The sequence below is a fragment of the Peromyscus maniculatus genome, chromosome 6, assembly GCF_049852395.1.
Source record: "Peromyscus maniculatus bairdii isolate BWxNUB_F1_BW_parent chromosome 6, HU_Pman_BW_mat_3.1, whole genome shotgun sequence".
NCBI lineage: Eukaryota > Metazoa > Chordata > Mammalia > Rodentia > Cricetidae > Peromyscus > Peromyscus maniculatus.
This window is the reverse complement of record NC_134857.1, coordinates 24,779,321-24,802,657: the sequence shown is the minus strand read 5'-3', so window position 1 is coordinate 24,802,657 and position 23,337 is coordinate 24,779,321. Positions and strand designations below refer to the sequence as shown.

At 39.6% G+C, this 23,337-nt stretch overlaps 1 protein-coding gene across 1 annotated transcript in view; it reads right to left on the bottom strand.

The window, feature by feature from the left end:
- Larp1b (La ribonucleoprotein 1B) overlaps positions 1-23,337 on the bottom strand; it is a 103,467-nt gene that overhangs the window by 71,095 nt on the left and 9,035 nt on the right. Inside the window, 8 exon segments of the mRNA XM_076574031.1 lie at positions 2,895-3,069; positions 6,910-7,054; positions 10,559-10,724; positions 11,154-11,297; positions 14,344-14,484; positions 20,765-20,939; positions 21,849-21,908; positions 22,611-22,669. Of these exon segments, the coding sequence (XP_076430146.1) occupies positions 2,895-3,069; positions 6,910-7,054; positions 10,559-10,724; positions 11,154-11,297; positions 14,344-14,484; positions 20,765-20,939; positions 21,849-21,908; positions 22,611-22,669 (1,065 nt within the window).

The window sequence follows — 23,337 nt, the reverse complement described above, 5'->3', positions numbered from 1 at the left end:
AACCATTACATTTCATCTCTGAACCCCATAAGCTCATAAAGCAAAATGAATTCAGTCTCACTTCAAAAGTCTCCATAGTCTTTAACTGTCCCAACAGTGTTCAAAAGTCCAAAGTCTCTTTCTTCTGAGATGCAAGGCAAATTCTTTAACTGTGAGTCTCTATAATTTCAGAAAAAAAGTTACATACTTCCAGTATACAATGGCACAGAGTAAACATCCCCATTCCAATAGAGGGGAATGGGGTATAGCAAGGCAAGACTGGATCAAAGCAAGACCTAAATCTAGCAGGCAAACACTAAACCTTGAAGCTCCATGTCCAGCATCTGGGGCTTGTGGTACTATCATCTGGGCTCCAATGACCATGGGCAGCTCCACTCCTCCAATTTTGTCACTTGCAGCATATACAGCCTCTCTCATGGGACGGCTCTATTCCTCCAGTTTTCCTTGGCAGATGCCCCACAATTCTGGAGCTTCCAACAGTCTGGAAGTCTACTTTGTAAATTGACTTCACAGCTTTAAACAATGGCGTCTCCTTTGCCACATAGTGGCTTCCAGTCTAAACCTCCATGACCGTAACTTGCATTTTACATGCCTACTAAACTAGCATAAAGTGGATGAAGCATTCAAGTTCTACTGCCAGATTGAGGTGTTGTCTGGACCCCTCCTAACAATGCTGTAAATGACCTTTGTACAACTTGGCTATCAAACCTGGGAGACATTTCTCCTAGGAGTCTGTTTACACAGGAGGAATCCCATCAGCCACAGTCTCAGTTTAGTCTCTCTTCTTTCAAATCAATTTCCATTTTCACAAGTTAGAGACTTACATAGGTTTTGCCCTTGGGGCACAGGAGTTGTCTTAGTGAAGACTAAGATATTTCTTTTTGGCACTAACAATTACAAAAGCTTTGTGTGCACCCTGTTTGCTGGCAACTTTAGATGGCGCACCCCTTTCTTCCCCAAACTGCACATTTTCCAATCTTTCCACTTACTCCTGCTAAAGATCTGAATAAGAGCAGTGAGTAGTAATCATGCCTCAGCCAAAATGTAATGCTGTCTTAAAAATTGCCTCTGCCAAACAAATTTTAAATCATTCTGTGACCTACGTTTTCAGGAACAGACAGAATACACTGAGATTCTTCATCAGAAGTAAACACAAACAGCCTTTAGCTCAGCTCCCCGCAAAGTCCTTGCCCCTCTCTGGAAACTCCTTAGCACAATGTTCATTTTCTTTCTACTTTTTCACTGACATACTAAGCCAGTCAGAATGGCCCACTGAGCTCTACTTACAGCATCCTAAGGTTTCTGTAACCTACAGCTTAGAAGTCTTTCACATTCCTTCTAAAAACCAGTTCCAAATGCCTACAAACCACATGGTCAGGATTTTCATAGTAACAGCTCTACTCCTTGTTACCAACCTTCTTTATTAGTTACTTTTCTCATTGCTGTGACCAAATTTCTGACAAAAAGGATTTATCCTGGTTCATGATGAGGGGCATAGGCAGGCAGTGCTTTCATGCCAATGTATGAAATACAATTTTGAAGCCAGCCACATGGCTCAGAAGTAAGGCCACTTGCTGTGCAAATATGACCACCTGAGTTTAAGACCTGAATCCCCACGGTGGAAATAAAGAACCAACTCTCCAAAGTTGTCCTCTTACCTCCACACACACACCATGGCACACATGTGCCCACACTCAAACACACATATCATATATACACAATAATAATAAATAAAACAACAAAAAGAAAATCCCTTAAATAACAATTTTGAAGCATAAAGGAAAAATGCCCTTATTTATTTAACTTAAATTTCTTACCCCTTAAGTATTCACATTAATACATCTTATAGTACATGTGAAATATGACAACATGTGAGTTATGCAAAGTATACTATATTAAAGAGCAAGTCAAATAGCAAAGGACCTAACAATTTTGGAAATGCTACTCAATCCTCTCTTTTTCTGCTTTATTGATCTGGGCAAAGTATAAATGCCTGGAAACAAAAGATAGAATTTGCAGTATTTCCCCAATGATAACAATTAACTTTCCCACCATGAAGTAGCCCGTGCAGCCTAAGCTAATGACATAGAAAGGAGAAGCTCCTACAGTAACAACAGCAGTCCTCTGGTCTGTCTCACATCATTATCGTAAAGGTGGTTATCTCCACTGCAGGCTGGCCCAACCTTCTCCACAAGGGGGTGGGCGTAGACATTCTTCCACAGAAGACAGTATGGTCACTTTCATTTCTGCAGCACGATTTGCTCTCATATTTACATGGTATTTCAGGGAGTCACCTACTCCACTGTACATTCCGATCATATGACATCCAAGAGCATCAGTAGATCATCACCCTGACTGAAAAAAGGTTAAGCACACATATTTTTCCCAAGAGCAATTATCTTCAAAATGAACCAGGTAAAAAATTCTTAACACTAATGAAGTTTTTGGAAACTCAAAAGAAGCAAGGCTAAAGAAAATCCCAACTCTATTTTAGAATATGCATTTGTTTATGTTTTCAAGGCAAGATTAAAGTACATTACTAACAAGAGTAAAGGAAGGCCAGCCCACTCTTGAGCACAAATTTTGGCTCTTTTGGTTTTACGTGGAGAAAAGTGGCACTATATATAGTCGTTTAGTAGAATTAAAAGATAGGAAGAAAGCCCACAAAAGACAACACACACAAATTCTAAGCTCAAGAAACATTAATAGAGCTTTACCTATGATTCTGCATAATTCTAGTCTAGCTGGGAGATAAAATAAGCAGGATTGGGAAGACCAGCAGTCTTTTAATTAGCTTTAGTTTTCCTATGAAAGCTCAATAAACTACAAATAGATAGGCAAGCTCATCAAACAGCCCTCTGTTACACTGTTTGCACTAGAAGAAAAGCAGTTACCTGTATGGGAGCCAAAGGCCTGGCCTGGTATGAACTCCGGACAATCAATCAACTGAGAGAAGTCTGTTTGTGGCACATTTCGAGGAGGAGGGCCTGGGATTGGCCATTTTTCTGGTTCAATCTTTTTCCTCATTTTTTCATCCACAATTTCTACTTCTGTGCTATCCTTCAGTGCCTGACAACAGACAATTTAAGCTATAAAAGTGACATTCAAAAGGTCTTTGCTGTATGCCTTATATTTCTAGTCTAAAAATTACAAAGCTTCAAGTTAGTAGACTGTAATACAGTTACTATGTCTAAAAATAACCATGAATTAGTGTTAGGAATAGAACCCAATTTGTCAGGCATGTTGGCCCATGCCTGTAATCCCAGTGATCAGGTGGCAGAAGCAGGAGGATTGTGCCAAGTTTGAGGCCAGCTCAGTCTACAGAGCAAGCTCTGGGCCAGCCAGAGCTAATATCATAGATTAAGACCCAGTCTCACAAACAAAAAACAAAAACAAAACTCAGGAAGTGGGGGTAGATAATAAATGGAGATAGATGAAGTTCCCAAAGTCATTCTAGGTCATATAGTGAGCTTGAGGCTAGGCTGGGCTATATGAAACCCAGTACTTCCCAACTTCGGCTGTCAAAAAATAAGTGGATAAAGGAGGCTGAAGATATAGCTCACTTTAGCAAGACATTAATTTTGCATGTAGATGATTAGGCATGGTTAGCCATGGTGTGTGTGTGTGTGTGTGTGTGTGTGTGTGTGTATGTGTGTGTGTGTGTGGGGGGGGTGTAGATCAGAGGACAATTTCTAGGAGTTTTTGCTCTCCTTCTACCATTTGGGCTCCAGGGACTGAATTCAGTTACAGATCCTGTGGAGTTTATTCCCTATAAAGAAAAATAACCCATGGTACCACACACAAAGCTTTACATTCTGTCCTTAGCAAATCAACAGGGGGAAACCAAACTGAAAAGAAATTAACCATTCACTATCATGCCTTCTAAAAAAATGACAGAATACATCTACACCAAGGGCCAAGCATGATAGTAGTACATGCTCATAATCTCAGCACTAAGGAGGATACCCTGTATCAAAGAAACAAGCAAACATTCTAAAAAGGACAACTATCTGCAAAAGGTTCAAGTAAAGATCTAAAGATCTTTTAAATCTAAAGATTTTTTTAAATCCCATAGTCTGCTAATCTTGACCCAAATGAGATCCTGTGCACAATGATATTTTGGGGCATCCAAAGTTCTCTCTGACTAGCTGATCAACTGTTTTTTTTTTTTTCTTTTCATGATACAGTTATTAAGAAGAAAAAAACGATGGTGGTGCACATCTTTAATCCCAGCACTCAAAGAGGAAGAGGCAGGCTGATCTCTGAGTTCAAGGCCATCTGGGACTACAGAGACCTTGTCTCAGAAGAAAGGAGGAGGAAAGAGGAAGGAAGACAAAGAGGAGGAAGAGAAGAAGAGCAGGAGGAGAAGAAGAAAAGAAAAGAAGAGAGGAGGAGGAGGAGACAGAGCACTGTACTAATGAGCTATCTAAAATGGTAAAGACACCTGCCACCAAGACAGATGAACTGAATTCAGTCCCTGGAGCCCAAATGGTAGAAGGAGAGCAAAACTCCTAGAAATTGTCCTCTGATCTACACACACACATACACACACACACACACACACACACACACACACACACACACACACACACACACACACACACACACACCATGACTAACCATGCCTAATCATCGACATGCAAAATTAATGTCTGGCTTTTTATAATAGTAACTACGGGGGGCTGGAGAGAAGGTTCAGTGATTAAGAGCACTGGACTGTTCTTCCAGAGGTCCTGAGTTCAATTCATCCACATGATGGCTCACAACCATCTATAATAGGATCTGAGGCCCTCCTCTGGGGTAAAGGTGTACATGCAGATAGAGCACTCATAAACATAAAATAAATTTTAAAAAAATATCAACTACTAATGACATATTACACACAGATCCATCTTTTAGTACTGAAAGATATATATCTGTGAGAAGAAAGGAATGAGCAGCCACAAATTCAGTAGATGCAGAACACAGGGTTTAAGATGAGATTAAGTAACCTACAGTTAAACAGCAGGTAAGCTACAGAACCAGGATCGATTTGATCTAATGCATACATCAATAACAAGAAAGTAATGGGACAAGAATCAAAATTAGAGTTGAGTGTTGGATCTCACACCTGTAATCCCAATACACAGGAGGCTTGAAGCAGGATTTCTGTGAGCTTTACGCCAGCCTGGGCTACCTTTTTAAGGGGAAGAAACTGATTCATTATGTTTAGCTATGTACACAATACTAAATCAGAGCAACTTACTACATATCCTAGAAACCACAGTCCTAGAAATTTACCCAGCATAAATCAAAACACGTACACATACAGACCTTAGTCTTTATTTATAATCTCCAAAAATGGAGCACAATCACCCATCAGTACATGATACAGAAGAGTGGTCAGCAACATGAAAAAAAAAATACTGAAGCATGCAACAAAGCAGCAATCTCAAAAGTACTGTGAGAAGTCCATGAGCAGCCTCACACTTGCAAGACTAGCACTAGGGAGGCAGAGGCAGAGGCAGGAGGATCCCAAGTTTGAGGCCAGCCTGGGCTATACAATGGAGAAAAAAAAAAGAATTTAGAAAGAAAGGCTACAAGATTCTAAGATTTACTAGTTTATGTGGTATCTAGAAAAACCAAAACTGTAAAGACAAAAGATCAGTCTTGCTAGGGGCTATGTAGAAAAGAGACTGGAGGGGTTGGGGATTTAGCTCAGTGGTAGAGCACTTGCTTAGCAAGCACAAGGCCCTGGGTTCGATCCTCAGCTCTGAGGGGAAAAAGAAAAAAAGAAAAAAAAAAGAGATTGGCTACACAGGGACTGTCACATACGTAGAAAATGGAGAAAAAAATGTTGAATTTCTAGAAATGACAAAAAACAGACTTAATAAAAGCAGTACTATCACAACTAGAAAGGCTTTATCCAATTATCCTTCCCAGATTAGCATGGCAGCCCACACTTGTATTCCAGCCCTTTGGTAGTAGAGGCAGGAGAATCGGAATTCATGGCCCATCTCATCTCCACAGTGACAGCAGGTTTGAAACAAGTATGAGCTAAGGGAGACCCTGCTTCTATGAATGAGCATGCGCACATGGAAGATTTCCCAAAGCACATGAAAATTCAACATTTAATACCAACGCATGTACGTTAGTTTAGAGTGGTCTAAAAGAAGATTAAAGGACCAAGAATACTAAAGAAGGTTGAAGTTTTCAAAGATAGACATTTAAGTTTTATAAAAATAGAAAAAAGTTGAGATGTTCTCTGAACTTTAGGAAATTAGATTGACAGCTTGTTATTCCTTTTATTGAGATGACAGCTGACCTAGAACTTATGGACTTCAGGAATTCTACTACCCCCAGTCTTCGGAGTGGCTCTGAACCTCCATGACTAGCATACTTCTTTAGCGGATCGGGTGGGGAGGTTGGGTAATTTTGAGACAGGGTCTTGCTCTGTAGCTTAGGCTTGAACTTTCCAAAAGTGAGTCTTAGCAAACACCATAATCAGCATACTTTTAAGAACACTTACCTAGTGTGTACGCATGCGCACACTCACACACACACTCTCACACACTGTACCATGTAGCTTTGCATATGCCATGGTGCTTGTGTGGAGACAGAGGACAACTTAGAGGAGTCGGTTCTCTCCTTCACCATGTGGGTTCCAGGGATAGGACACAGGTCTTCAGGGTTAGCAGCAAGCACCCTTACTCACAGAGCCATCTCAGCAGCCCACTTTTCATTCTTCTTTCTTTTTTTTTTGGGGGGGGGGGACTACTTCTGGAGATGAACCCAGGACCTCATGTACATAGGCCAAATAATCTACCACTGAACAGTCCACTTTTCTTTTTCAGCACTATTTTTCAGGGCACTTTTAGGTTCCCAGAAAAACTGAATATAACTTAGATTCTTTTTTAAATAAATATTTACCTCCAAGATGAGATTAAGGTTTGTGGTGAGAGCTTGCACACGGTGAAAACCAGCAATCAGGGAAATGGGCAGGAATCCCTGCTCATCCATCTTTCTGCGAAGAAAGAAGTCCCGCTCCAAGTTCTCTGTACTGAAGTAATACTCACTAAGAAAGGAAAAGACATGAGTTCATACACTCATTCAACAACATAGTTATATACCCACTGCTTACAACAACTGCTACCAAAATATTCTCCTCTGGTTGATAATACTATCTTATAGAATAGGATATATATATATATTATATATATAATATAATAATACTACCTTATAGAATAGGAGATATATATATATTACATAGCACAGGACAAATATGAGACCAAGCAAAACCCTGATTAATTGACAATTTCTCTTACACACAAGCAGAAACAGAATACTAATTAAAATTTAACACTATCTAGATTAACTTCACTTAAGTCTAAAAAATTAAAAGCTAATTTTAAAATCCATTTGTTTATGTTGTTGTTCAGAATCCAGCCCTATACATGCTGGGTAAGCTGGATTTTTCAATGAGTCATCACTGAAAGATTCCATTACAAAGCCACCTCTACCTACTTCATTTAAACACTATATAACAAAGCTAATATCAGTTTTACTGCCTTCCAAGTTATTTCCACTCACTTTCCAATGCACTGGGGAGAACAGTGCACCCGAGTGTCTTCTGTTGGCTCATACTCAAACCTAAGGAACTCTGGTGGGGTTTTGTTTATTTGTTTTTTAACCTAAATTGACAACATGCTGACATTTAGACCCTTAGCAATGAGCACACAGCCAAGTAAAATCATGACAACAGTTATATTTATATATCCACAATCATGCACAGCTCCTAAAAGCCCAGGATTTGATCCTCAGCACTTTAAAAACAAAGGAAAGGATGAATATAATATAGCTAAGAAAGAAATATCAATGACTCCATAAAGTCGATGGAGTAAAAAAATACAGACAATGCTTAGATAACTCAGGGTTAAGAAAAGTGCAAACTCACTTAACCTTTACCCAGACAGAAAGTAAACTGGCACTGGCTATATGACCAAAGACTATAAACTTCAAGGTATAGAGACAAGCCATAAAGAGACCCTGAAGAAAAAATATTTCATAAAAGCATTTGAAAATCATACATTTAAAGTACAGTGTCCATATAATAAGCTGAAAGTAAGATTCTAAAGACAAAGAGCAGGATCCCAGACAGGATACAGAGAAACCCACGGTGATACAGTGTAGCTGGCAATCCTACAGCTTTTCAATCCCAGAGGAAGTCCTCAAGAGGCAACAAGTCAGGAGAGCACACAGAATTTCACATTTCACATTTTTTTTTAAGTGTAAAACTCCACTAGTAAGTAACTTTTAGGTACTTAGGACAAATTCTAACTTGAAAGAACTAAGCACCTCTAAATAATAACTGATTTGGGGTAACATTTCACTTGGAGGAGGAAGAAAACTATCTTACTTTTAAAACATAGGATATCTAAATTTGTCTTGTGTGCAATTCAGTCAAAGTGCAAAGTTCTGATAAAGGCTATTTTACTGGCATCTCAACAACACTAATAAATCTTTTACTCTTAAATAATGAAAAAAATCCAAGTTATATGTTCTGAAATTTATTGCATCTCAGTACCTAATTACAGTAGTCTCAGAATCTTGAAATGCCTGAGATTATAAAACCTGGGAGAGTATCCTGGACACTGACACAGTCACAAGTTAAAATTGTACTTAGATGCAATTCCTTAAATCAGTAATAAGCTTCCCTTTAAATGTAATCCATTGTGAAGACCAAACTACATAAGTAAATCCACAAATCACTATTTGCTATAGTCTATGCTGGGTTATAAACATAGAAGTCTGTAGATTTGAATGACAAGAGATTGTTCCCCCAAAAAATAATCAGTGTTAAAATTTAACCTAGTGTGGTAACTAGCTAGTACTTGGGAAGTTGAGGCAGGAGGGACTAGAAATTTGAAAGCCTGGGCTTAATGAATGCCTATCACAAAAGGAGAGATAAATTATTAATTATTTATTATTATTATTATTATTACTGATATAAAAACTTCATTTAAAGTGGTTGAGACTACCCATAAGGAATAGTGAAGCATATTACTTTAAAATTTATTCAGCTACCTAGTTAGCTTAGTTGGTTAGAGTGTGGTACTAGTAAAACATATTTAGTACCAAAGCACAATGAAAACTTAAAAACAAACCAACCCAGATAGATCCCTTCTCTAAGTAGTAGCCTAGAAACACAAAGTCTAAAGCAGGACTCCTCAAGGCCACAGCTCCACTGAGCAGAGTGCCAACCAGCTTCCCTAACTGATACTCCACTGGTCTTGCCAAAATCCCTGCCTGAAATCCCTGAAACAACAAAAAGGAGTCCTGACTAATGACTGACATTTTGCTCAGTGTCCTTGGGGACATAATGTCCTACCTTAGCAGCTCTGCATTCTACACTGCATGACCAGAAACTGTCAACAAGGAAGCAGCTCTGCTCCTCCCTCACCCGCATGAGCACAGTGGAAGCCGAATATCCTGACATGGAGTTGCATGTTTGTTCACTGTCAGGTCTAGAAGGGACCTAGCAGTAAGAGTTACAAAAAAAAAAGGATAATGGTATGAAGTTGACAGGCACTTTCTGGCCATAAAAAGGCCCTTTCCTCAACCCTAACAAAGGAAGCAAGAACAAAATAAGCAAGCTGCTCTGCACTGAGAGTCCATCCCATCTACCACCAAGGCTACCAAAGGGCCTGGCTGATGCCAATGAAGAAATTAACTTCTAGTCACAGAGGAGGGTCCAGTTTCTTTTTTATAAAAATGGCTGTTTTTTAAATGCTTATGCCCCCTCAAAAGTAGTCCATTTTCCTTTACCATGCAAGAAAGAAAAATAATTAAGGCTTTATCCAGTTGGTTTGGTTACACAAATCACTTGGGAAGGTTTCTCTTTTTTTGTCATTATAAACCTATCATCAAAATACAATGCATATTTGAAACAAACAGAGGGCTAGAAAACTATTACAGAGAACTAAGGTCTGAACTAAAACATTCATTTAATAGACGTCACAAAGAAATAAGAACATAAGCTAAAGAGCTTCAAAGATTAGAACAGACAATGCAGAAATCAAAATTAAAAGACACTGGGCACCATTTTATCATTTACAAGTGTTTTTATTATTGTTATTCTTTATATGAGACAGGGTTTTGTTCTGTGTCTCAAGCTAGCTTTGAACTCACAGCAATTCTGCTTTAGCTACCCAGTGCTGGAGTTACAGACATGTACCACCACACCCAGCTCATTTACAAATTTTAATGTAAACATCTATTTGCAAAGGAGACACGTTTTACTTAATTTCAAATAATATGTAGAACTTTTATGGACTTTTTTTGATATTTACTCATTAATTATGCAATGACATTTTAACTAGTCTTAGGAAAATGACAGGAATGTGGAGAAAATTTTGTAGATACTTATTTTATCACTGTCTCCTAGAAAAAAAATCAAAATAATATTCTCATTCTCTAATTGTTATTATTGCATTTTTGGAACTGTGATAAAGTAGTCAAAGACATGTAAGTTTGCTGCAGAAACAGACTTCACTGACATCCCTGTCTGACATCAACTTACATTTGGCGCTTAATGTACTCTTTCAGCAGTGTTTCATCCACAGGATAGACCTGCACCCCTGTGCCATCATCGTAGTAATACATCATGCTGGTGTTAAGCTCTGTGGGAAAGGGCTGATCAGTTCTTTCCCCTGGCTCTCGATAACCATAGGAATAATCAAAGTTCACTGGACACAAATAAAGTAAAAGAAAGGTTACAAGTTAAAAAATAAGGAAGCCATAACTGTAAAGAGAAATCCAAAATGAAGACGTTAAAAAATAAATAAATAAATAAATAAATAAAACAAATTTACTGTCAAACCAAAATAATTAACAGAAACATTGTGCAAAAGGGTCAGTAAGATGACTCGGCAGATAAAGGCCCATGTCACCAAGTCTAATAACCTGAGTACAATCCCTGGGTCACACATGGTAGAGAGAACCAACTCGGTAATTTGTCCTCTGATTTCCACATGCACACCATGGCACACTCACCTAAACACACACACACAAATAAAAAAATAAAAAAATTAACATAATAAAGTGTACGAGAATATTTGCTAACTTTTTTCAAAGCTCATATAATTTAAAAGGGGGGGGGAAATCTCATGTCATACATCTAGGGTTTCCTCGACCTCGGCCTCTTCCCCGGCCCCGGCCTCTTCCTCGGCCTCTTGCGGAACCTCGGATGGTACCACCCTCACTTCTCACACTGGATACTTCATCTTGATCATCTCTCTTTTCTCTATCTCGTCTCCAACCTTAAAATAAAATTTTACATATTCAAATTTGCAATAAAATAACACAATCATTTCTATGAAAACATAGTAATTACCTTCCCCCATTTTTTCTCTTTGGATTTTAAAATTTTATTTATTCTTTGATTATTTCATGTGTTTACAGTGTATTTTGATTATAGTCATCCCCTACCTATCTCTTTTGGATTTTTTTTTTTCAGGCAAGGTTTCACTATGTAGCTGGGGCTAGCACTGAATTCAGAGATTTGCCTCCCAAGTGATGGGATTAAAGGCATTAACCACCAGGTCTGGCTCCCCTTTGTGGATTTTGAGATAGTATCTTACTATTCAATCCAGGCTGGCCTTGAACTCCACACTCTTCCTGCCCAAGACTTGCATGGTACCTAGATTATCAGGCAGGATCTACCACATCCTCTCTCACTCTTATACTAGTTGATAGTAGTCAGCCTATCTTTAAACATAGTAAGAAATCCAAGGGGACTGTTAATAAGTGGGTAGGGATAAGGAGTGTACTGGGCATACAAAGAACATTCTATACCAAGTAAATGACACCTTAGAAAGACAAAGAGATCCTCTGCCAAGAATGTGCTATGATATACACATTCACAGTGTCCCAAGGTTACTGAATTTACATGTAAAACTCTTTTAAAAATACACTTTCCATAACACATGTAAGGAAGAGATACCACCATTCAAGTAAAAGGCATTTGTTTTAAAGAAAAGAGAAACCGAAAGCACACACACACCTACACAAAATCCAGATAAGATACGTGAAGAACAAGGGGAATTGGATCTATAACACACACTCCACCTCTCTCACTCTTCTCTTTATCTCGTTTTTTGGTTTTTAGAGACAGGGTTTCTGCATAGCCCTGGCTGTCTTGGGGCTTGCTCTGTAGATCAGGCTGGCCTCAAACTCAAGAGATCCGCCTGCCTCTGCCTCCCAAGTGCTGGGATTAAAGGTGTGCACCACTACTGCCTGGTCCACTGTCTGTTGTTTGCAAACATAACATACGTACCACGAACAAGAAAATAGCTAACAGGCAAAACAAGAATATATAAGTAGCCAATGAACATAAAAAACGATGCTCCATCTGACTGGCCCTGAGGAATGAGCCACCTATCCAGTCTGATAAGCATTCTAAAGTCCTGCGGTATCCACTGTTTCATTTTGTTTTATTTATTTATTTTTTGGTAATATAGAGCATCAGAGTCCTGGCTTAGTATTCTACAAATGAGGAATACTATGAGCCCTAACATGCTGACCAAAATAGAAGAGGTAGGACGTTGTATACTGTTATTGAGAGTGAAAACATCAACTTTAAATTGGAATAATCCAATAATTATCAAAATAAACAAATTATAGAGACAAGGTTTTTCAAACTCATCCTTTTGATGCTGGTGAGAAGAGGGTGAAATGGAGTTATCTTGTGTGCTATTTAGATCACTTTCACTCATTAGACAACACTCCTAGCATCTATCTATTCATCCCTCAGTAAGGACATGCAACATTATCTCCCCCACTGAGAGCCAACTGCTCTAGACCCTATAACTCCATCTTCAGTGCCAATTTAAAATTCCTTGTAGTGTGTGTGCGCGCGCGCGCGCGTGTGTGTGTGTGTGTGTGTGTGTGTGTGTGTGTATACTTATGTCTACCACATGTGAACAGCCCACAGATGTTAGAAGAGGCTCCCTGGGTCCCTTGGAACTGGATTACAGGTGGTTGTGTGCTGCTGCTACCGCTGCCTTGTGGGTGTTATGACCTAACACTGACCTTCTACAAGAGCAGTAAACATTCTTAACCACTGAGCTATCTCTCCAGCCTCTAAAATATTCCTGCTAAAAATGGTTGCACACACCTACAACCCCAGCTAGTGGTAGGTTGAGGTAGGAGAATTTTGAGTTCAAGACCAGTCTGGGCAACAATACCCAGTAAGATCTTATCTAAGATAGATAAGCCAGATATTTCCTTCCTCAATCCAAAGTGGGTCTTATTTTACATAACACCATAATAAACTCCCAAAAAGTTTAATGTGATCTAAACATGAATGTCATTTTAAAAAGTATTTAGGGCTGGGCAAGTGGGGGTGCATGCCTTTAATCCCAGCACTTGGGAGGCAGAGCCAGGTGGATCTGTGAGTTTGAGGCCAGCCAAGTCTACAAAGTGAGTTCCAAGACAGCCAAGGGCAGTTTTGCAAAGAAACTCTGCTTTGAAAAACCAAAAAGTATTTAGATGATAAGTGTTGTTTGTGGTGCACACTTTCATTCCAGTACTTGGGAAGCAGAGGCAGGTGGATCTCTGGTCCATATAATGAGAGCCTGTCTCAAAAAAGAAAGCATTCTAAGTATTCCTACTAAAAGTTTGTAATTCAAATCTAATCATAAGGAAACATTACAAAACCCAAAGTAAAGAATATCTGTTTAAAATAATCCTATTATATTGCCGGAAGTAGTGGTACATGCCTTTAATCCTAGCACTCAGAGGCAGAGGCAAGCCAATCTCTGAGTTCAAGGTTAGCATGGTCTACTTAGAGAGTTCCAGGATAATAATCCTATTATCTTAAAAAAAAAAAAAAAGATCAACATCAGGAAAGACAAAGAAAAAGAACTATTAAGACAATGATGGAGATTAAGGAGAAAGACAACTAAAGCAATGTGTAATGCCAGATCAGACTGGGGAGACAGAGGGCTATAAGAAAGTCTACAAGTCCAGAGTGATGGCACCTTTCTGTAATCACAGCATGTGGGAGGCTGAGGCAAGAAGATCATAAGTCTGAGGTCAGGTACATAATAAGTGCTAAATAGTGAGAGCCTGTCTCAATATAAAGGAAGATATAAAATAAAAATAAAACCAAAACTGGACATAAGGTTATTGACAGTTACACTGTGAACATTCAGCTTTGTTGTTAAGTGCCATATTACACCATTCTTTAGACATGTCTTCTGAAGGTGTGTAGGGTTAGAGATGTGTTTACTCTATACAGCTCCAATGATAAGCACTAAATCTATGTTCATTTGAATTTCATGGCACTCTTGAAATGACACTTACTTCGTGTATCACTTTTCCTATTACTGTGAGCTGGTTTATTCGCTTCAGGTTGACATCTAGAGCTGTTCCGGGACCCAGGTCTTTCCTGGCTGTCTGGTCTCACATCTTCTAAGTGGAGTGGTACCCATTTGTGCTTATTAGCTTGACGAAATAAAACACACAAAGTAATTACACGACAATGTACAATTTTCATTAAAGCTCTGCAATTCTGAAAGCACTCTGAATTTTAATTAAAGATTCAGCTGCCTTTAAGTGGATTATCTGTAGACTGCCAAAAGAACCCTTTTCATTCTTACAGACTGATCCTTGATAAGTTTGTGCAAATATTTCAAGTGAAATAATAGCAAGTAAAAAGCCAGTAATTAAAAACAAATCAATCAAACAAACAAAACCCCAGGGGCTGGGAAGATGAGTCTGTTAGTAAAACACTTGCTGGCCAAGCACCAGGACCTGAGCTTCATTCACCCCAGAGCCCACATCAGAGCAGGGGAGACAAGACAGGAGGATTCCTGGGGCTTGCTGGTCAGTAAGAGAACCCATCTCAAACAAGACAGAGAGCAAATGGCCTCCATAAACATCCATATCCACACATAAACACACAGAAACATAAACAAAACCAAAAACAAAACTAAGTAGTTTCTCAAAGCATGGGAGGAATAAACATAAGATGCTTCCTCTCTGACATAATTTTCTTTACAGTTATTATATTACAACTATTATATGGCTCATGCCTATAATTCTAGCATCTGAGAGGCTGAGGCAAGATGATTTCAAGTTCCAGTCTATGCTGAGATACACACCAAAAAAAAAAAAAAAAAAATTCCAGAGGAAAAAAAACAGGTGGTTGTGATGTTAATTCGTTTTCCTCAGGACAGGGTCTCATTATGTAACCCTGGCTGTCCTGGAACTTGCTCTGTAGATCAAGCTGGCCTTGAACTCACAGAGATCCACCTGCCTCTAACTCCCAAGTGCTGGGTTAAAGGCATTTACCACCACTGCCCAGCAATGACATTAATTTCAATTGTCATCTTGAAGGGATTTTGAATCACCAAGGGAAGGGATTTTTCTAGATTCTGTTAATTAAGGTAGGCCTCACTTAACAGTGGCCAGCACCATTTTATGGGGTAGGGCATGGGAGTAAGAGGAGAAAAAGCAGAGCAAAAGCTTCATGGCCTTCTGCTTCATAACTAGGGGTGAAATATAGCCAGCTGCCTCAAAATCCTGCCTCTATGGCTTCCCGATCATAAAGGAATGTATCCTTTAACTATGATCCAAAATAAATCATAGCATCAGGAAAAGGAGCTAATCAGGTGTGGTGGCTGGTTCAAGCCTGCAATTCCAGCACATTGTGTGTTGAGGCAAGAGAATTAAGAAATCAAAGCCAAACTGGATCCATAGAAAGACTCTGTCTGAATAAAAAGACAGAAGATAGGCAGAGGCAGGAAGAAGAGAAGACAGGAGGAGAAGGAAAAGAAAAGAGATACTTTTGTTGGGGACCAGCAATATAAAAATTGTTTTGGTTGCCAGGCATGGTGGTGCACATCCTATTCCCAGCACTTAGGAGGCAAAGGTAGGGGGATCTTTGTAAGTTTAAGTACAGCCAGGCTATATAGTGAGTCCCATGACAGCCAGAGTTAGATAGATCTAGTCACAAAAAAAAAGTTATACTTATACTATAGTAAATTTCTGAAAATCTTTTATACTGATTCCATCATTAATGTCTCAAAATGCTTAGCATTTGGCCCAATGTGTATTTTTCAACCAAATTAAAAAGAGGTAGGAGAAAGGAAAGATGACCGAAATACTGATGGGAAAAAGAATACTATGGCTGGCAAGATGACTTTTAACAGGTGAAGACATCTACCAAAAGCCTGATGTTGCAGAATATTTGTTTACACTGTGAAGATGTGTCTTTTCCAAGACATCTTCTGATTGGTTTAATAAAGAGCTAATTGGCCAATAGCTGGGCAGAAAGGTTAGGTGGGACTTCTGGTGACAGACAGAACTCTGGGAAGAAGGGCAGAGATGCTGAGACTGGGAGGAAGCAGGATGGGCACTAAGCAGTAGAATGTACATTAAAATAAATGGACTAATTTAAGTTGTAAGAGCTATTGGGACAAGCTTAGGCTAAGGCTGAGCTTTCATAATTTATAATAAGTCTCTATCATTAGTTGTGAGCTGGCAGCCCAAAGGAAAGTCTGATTACAGCCTGAGTTTGAGCCTTAAAACCCATAACATAGGAGAAAATTGACTCCTGCAAGCTGCCTTCAACCTCCCCATGCATGCTGTGAATGCATACACTCATATATGGTGGTGGTACATGCAGAGGCAGAGAGAGGGAAAGGCAGAGGCAGAGGCAGGCAGATTTCTGAGTTGGAGGCCAGCCTGGTCTATGAATTGAGTTCTAGGACATCCAGAGCTACACAGAAAAACCCTGTCTCCAAAAACCAAACAAACAAACAAAACCTTAAATAGCATAGGAAGCCTGCCCCATGTTATCTACCTTCACAACCCAATCCCATCCTTGTCTACTTTATCTTTTTGGTTTTCCAAGACAGGGTCTTGATGTATAGCCTTGGCCAACTTAGTACTCACTAAATAACACAGGCTTGTCTCAAACTTGCATTCCTCCTGCCTATGCTTGCACATGTGTCATAGGTGTGTGTCGTACACGGAGATCAGACAACCTTTGGAGTCATCTTCAGAAAAGCCATCCATCTCCTTTGAGACTAAGTTTTCCACTGACCTTCAGCTCACTAGTTATGCTAGACTGGCTGGCCAGTAAGCCCTACAGAACCTCTGCCTCCAACTCACAAGTCCTGCCATTGTGCCCCACTTTCACATGGGTTCTGGGGATCAAATTAGGATCCTCATGTATGGATGTCAAACACTTCTGGGCATGATCTAACTTTCCAGTTCCTCAAGTCCTCCTTTAAAGTAAAAAACAAACCAGGCATGGTGGTGCATGCCTTAGATCCCAGAACTAAGGAGGCAGTAAGCTCCAGGCCAGTCAAGATTATGTGGAGAAACCTGTAGTAGTATTTTCTCTGCCCATGATCTTGGGCTAAACTCTTATAAGGAGTTGGAGAAGGGGCTGGGCGACTGGAGAAACTTACAGCTACAGAGACCCTGTCTCAAAAAAACAAAATAAATAAATGAATAAAGTTAAAAACAAAAACCCCAAAATGTGCTAGATTTGATGTGCTGGCTTTGCATGCAAAAAAGGTGCTTCTGGCTGGGCAGTGATGGCGCACGCCTTTAGTCCCAGCACTCAGAAGGCAGAGGCAGGTGGATCTCTGAGTTCAAGGCCAGCCTGGTCTACAGAGAGAGTTCCAGGACAGCCAGGGCTACAAAGAGTGCTTCAAGCCATAAGACCAGAGTTGGAGACCCTGGGACTCACATTGTGGAAGGAGAGAACCAACTCCTACAAGTTATCTTTTGCCCTCCACATGCATGCTGTGGTATATGCATGCCCCCACCCCCATGCATAAAATAGAATAAGTTTGCCAATATTATCATCTTCATCGAAAAAACACATACACATTAGGTGCACAATTCATGGACTTAAATATGACCTTAATTTACATATATATGTATATGTATATATATACATGTATATATACATATATGTGTGTATATATGTGTGTGTACATATATATGTGTGTATATATATACATGTGTGTGTGTATACCAGACATTAAGCATTGACCAATTGATTTCAATTGAAGCAACCAAAACAAAGACAAATTTTAAAGCAAAATGACAAGTCTTTCAGAAGTATGAATTCTAGATAGCCATGAAGACGAAGAGGCAGAAAAAATGTTGAGTGATAAAGCAGTTAATGAATAGGGAAAATTTTTTCAATACTTACTTATTTTGTTCTAATACTTGAAAGCAGTCAGGTTTTGGTCATTAGAGCAAAGGAGTCTAGCCCTTAACTCAACAGCTAAAATTACTTAATAAAAGACAATGATTCAGCCAGGCATATTGGCACACACCATTAATCCCAGTACTTGGGAGACAGATGCAGGAGGATCTCTGTGAAAGGCCAGACTGCTCTATATAGTGAGCTTCAGGACAGTCAGGGCTACATAAAGAAATCCTACCTCAAAAATACAATAAATAAAAATAAATAAAAGACAATGATTCAAGTAAGCGCTTAGTACATGATAATTTGGTATTGACAACAAAGAAGTTAACTGCCAAGTGCTACACCATCGAATGTATCTTGGTGTATAATTTCACCTATGCAGAGTAACTGCTTCAGTGCCTGCTACAGAACAATCCTTTTTGTCCACTGAATATGTATTACTCTCACTGGTTTGATAAAGAGCTGACTAGCCAATAGGCAGGAAGAGGTTAGGCAAGAGAGCTAAACTGAGAGGATGCTGGGAAGAAGACGGGCTGAGTCATGGGAGTTGCCAGACAGACACAGAGGAAACAGGAGATGAACGTGCCATCCTGAAAAAAAGGTACCACCATGTGGTAGAGCACAGATAAGAAATATGGGTTAATTTAAGATGTAGGAGCTAGTTAGTAACAAGCCGAAACTATCAACCGAGCAGTTATAATTAATAAGTCTCCATGTGGTTATTTGGAAGATGGCTGGTGGGACAGAGAAAGTCTGCTTACAAGTGCCTTCCCAACGCACTCAAAACCTTAATTTTAAGCTACATGAACCTTGCCTATATCTCCTGCTGCTCATCCTAGGCTCAGAACCCTGAATGAGTATAGGCTTCCACCAACCCTGTCCCTAAACACATTAGGAGTCCAGGGGGAAAAAAGGAAAAGAATTTAGGGCAGTAAGTTTTTCCTTCATAGCTTAATTTTTCAGGGAAAACCTTGACTAAGATTGGAGCTGGAGAGGTAACTGTTCAGGTTAAACGCATGAGCTGCCTTTCTGGAGGACCTAATTCGAATCCTAGCACCCATGTTGGGGGACTCAGAACTGCCTATAACTTCAGGAATCAAAACATCCTCTTCTGGATTACATGGGTATCTGTGCCTACACACACACCAACACACATCTACACACACACACACACACACAGTGATATTTTATTTGTGCTTTAATAAATAAAGCTTGCCTGGAGATCAGAGGAAAAAGGCCAGTCATTATAAGTAAACAAAGAAGTCAGCAATGGTAGCACATGCCCTTAACTTAGCAGGCAGGATCTCTGTGTATTCAAGGCCACACTGGAAACAGAGCCAGGTGTGGTGGCACATGCCTTAATTCCAACACTAGTTAACCATGGAGGTCTGAGGTCTGTATAGACAGAAAGACAGAGCTGTGTAGGAAAAGGAAGTGATGTAGCTGGACAGAGAGCAAATCAGATGGCAGAACAGCCAGGTATATGTGCGTGGGTAGACAGGAAGTAACTTGGAAGCTGCAGAGTTGGTGAGGTAAGGCTGGCTGGTGGCTTTCCCTGTTTCCCTGATCTAAGGCTTTCACCCCTATATTTGGCTCTGTGTTTTTTATTTAATAAGACCAATTAGAAATTCATCTACACGCATACTTGCACATAATTAAAAATCAATCTTTAAAAAACTGTCAGGTGTGAACTGTGAAGACAAAAGCAGGTGAGTTCCAGGATACCCAGTACTACATATTGAGACTCTGTCTCAAAACAAAAAACAAAACAAAAATCTTTAAAATACTGATTAAAATTGTTCTTACTTTTACTCTTAGAAAACCAGGGGCTGGTTGGGCGTGGTGGTGCACGCCTTTAATCCCAGCACTCGAGGCAGAGGCAGGCAAATCTGTGAGTTCCAGGACAGCCTGGTCTACAGAGTGAGTTCCAGGACAGCCAGGGTTGTTATACAGAGAAATCCTGTCTCAAAAAACAAAAAACTAAATAAATAAATAAGAAAACCAGGGGCTGGAGAGATGGCTCAGCAGTTAAGAGCACTATCTGCTCTTCTAAAGGACCCAGGCTCAATTCTCAGCACCCACATGGCAGCTCACAACTGTCTGTAACTTCAGTTCCTGGGGACTCAACTCCCTCACACAGACATACATGCAGGCAAAACACCAATGCACATTAAAGAAACAGTTTTTCCATTTTCTCAGAATTCTCTAAAAAGCAAAAAGCATTTTCAATGTAAATTTAAAATTAACAACAGTATTACACAACTTTCCAAGAAAATCTACAATACCTATAAGGAATTTCACTCCATTTTTTTTGTACAAAATATAGTTTAAGCAGGGTTGCTACACAGAGACGCCCCTTCTCGACAAACCAATATATATATGCAAAATAAATAAAAGGGGGTCAGGATAGAAGGCCAAACAGGCCAAACCTGCTGCAGGTGGTTTAAAACCCAGCATATGCATGTGATGACAGAGAGCAGCTAACTAATAATTCATCACCACACAGTCTTCCAAAACTTCAAGTTAAAATGAAGACACAGGCCAGCTGACCTCTCTTCCGCTGGCTGCTTGACTGAGCCTCATCCTCGCTGACATTCTCAACAGGACCATCTAGTTTTGCTTCCCGGTTCTCTTTGCTCTCACTGTTGCTTCTTTTTTCAATCTTCTCTTCTTTTTCTTTTCTGAATTGTGGCTTCTTATTTCCTTGGCTGATAACATTCTGAGACTGGGGAAGAAAAAAAAAAAAAGAAAATGTTCTGAATAGAATCATTTCTATTAACATTTGACTAAAAAAAAAAAAAAAAAAACTGGGCTGGGCGATGGTGATGCATGCCTTTGATCCCAGCACTCGGGAGGCAGAGGCAGGCGGATCTCTGTGAGTTCGAGGCCAGCCTGGTCTACAAAGCGAGATCTAGGACAGGCACCAAAACTACACAGAAAACTGACACACACAACATGGGAAAAACAAAACAAAACAAACAAACAAAAAAAAACTTCAAGGTAATGGTGCTGAGTAAGCAAGAAACAACAGCGCCTCCTACACTGCATATTCCACCTACACAAAAATACAAACATTTGCTGCTGGTGGGGATGACTCCAACACTTGCAGGCAGGAGCCAAGCTCATTTTTCTGTTTGCAGTGATGAGTTTACTTGCACATTCTGATAAAAACTGGGTAGTGGTGGCGCACACCTTTAATCCCAGCATTAGGGAAGCAACAGGCAGGCCGATCTCTATGAATTGAAGGCCATCGTGGTTAAAGCAACAGCAAGTCCCAGTTCCAGGACAGCCAGAACTACAGAGAAACCCTGTATTGATAAAAACAAACAAACAAACAAACAAAAACCCATGCACGCTGGGTGGTGGTGGTGCATGCCTTTAATGCCAGCATTCGGGAGGCAGAGGCAGGCTGATCTCTGTGAGTTCGAGGCCAGCCTGGGCTACCAAGTGAGTTCTAGGAAAGGCGCAAAGCTACACAGAGAAACCCTGTCTCGAAAAACAAAAAACAAAACAAAAAAAAAAAAATCATGCACACACAAAACCAACCCAAAGCTACAGAGAAACCCTGTCTCGAGAGAAAAAAAAAAAAAAAAAAAAAGAATTTTCTTTTCAAAAGACTTAAATACATACTTACCCCCGTGTTCACTAATTCACCTGGTGTTGGCCAGTTTGCCATATCACTGAAGTCACTAGCCTAAAATGTAATAAAATAATTGTTACAACTGTAAATGATTTTTAGAATTTTTAGACAGAAAAAACATATTTCTAAATGTAATTTTTGTTGCCAGGCATGGTGGTGCATACCAGCAATCTTGAGCACTTAGAAGTAGGAGAAGTAGGAATTCAAGATCAACCATGGGCACAAAAGGCTAACCTGGGCTACAATGAGACCACCCATCCCCTCAGCAAAAGCAACAAGCTAAATATAGTGGCACATGCCTTTGATGCCAGCACTCTGGAGGCAGATGCAAGTGGATATGTGAGTTCAGGCCAGCCTGGTCTACAGAGTGAGACCCTGTCCCAACCAAAGGGGGAAAAAGCAACAGCAAAATCAAATAAAGTAATAGAAATTTTTAAAATCACCTCTGTGTACTTATATAGACTTGGCAAGTTAATTCAAATATTTCTCAAACATTTTGAAGTAAAAATTCAATGGTCTAGGATCAGACTTCAAAAAGAATTTTCAAAATTAATACATTTAAAAAGTACATCCTGGGGACTGGAGAGATGTCACAGAGGGTAAATGCAATGACTCCTCTTCCAGAGGTCCTGAGTTCAGTTCCCAGGAACCACATGAGATCTGGTGCCCTCTTCTGGCCTGCAGTCACATATGCTGTATACATAATAAATAAATAAATCTTTTTTTTTTTTTTAAGTACATCCTGTAAAGGCATACCTTGTTGGATTTCTTTGTCTTGAGTTTTCCCGCTTTTATAATTTTTGGGGAACTGAGCTCTAAAGAAAATATGTAAAATTGTTTTTACAATCATTTCATTTAATAAATTTAGCAAAATAAGTATTTCAATTTTGGCAAGTTAGCATAGTCATCACTCACAACAAAATTCAAGTTTCTGGTACTCAAATTCCTAGAAAGATATCGACTATAATATGCAAATTCAAACGTTATCCACATCTGAAAATGGGCTCAAGCCTTTAATCCCAGCATTTGGGAGGCAGAGGCAAGCAGATCTAACATCCAGGGCTACACAGAAAAACAGTTTAAAAAAACAAAGAAAAAAATGGAAAATACTAATTTATACTAAGCTGGCAGACCAATCCTTTTATTAAGAAAATATAAGACGGGTGGTGGCAGCGCATGCCTTTAATCCTAGCACTAGGGAGGCAGAGGCAGGCAGATTTCTGTGAGTTCGAGGCCAGCCTGGTCTGCAGAGCGAGATCAGGATAGGCTCCAAAACTACATAGAGAAACCCTGTCTTGAGAAACTTAAAAAAAAAAAAAAAAAAAAAAAAAGGAAAAAGAAAATACAACATGCTGGGTGTTGGTGGCACACACCTTTAGTCCCAGCAATCAGGAGTCAAGCAGGCGGATCTTTGAGTTCAAGGATAGCCTAGTCTACAAAGTTGAGTTCCAGGACAGATGGAGACACACACACACACACACAC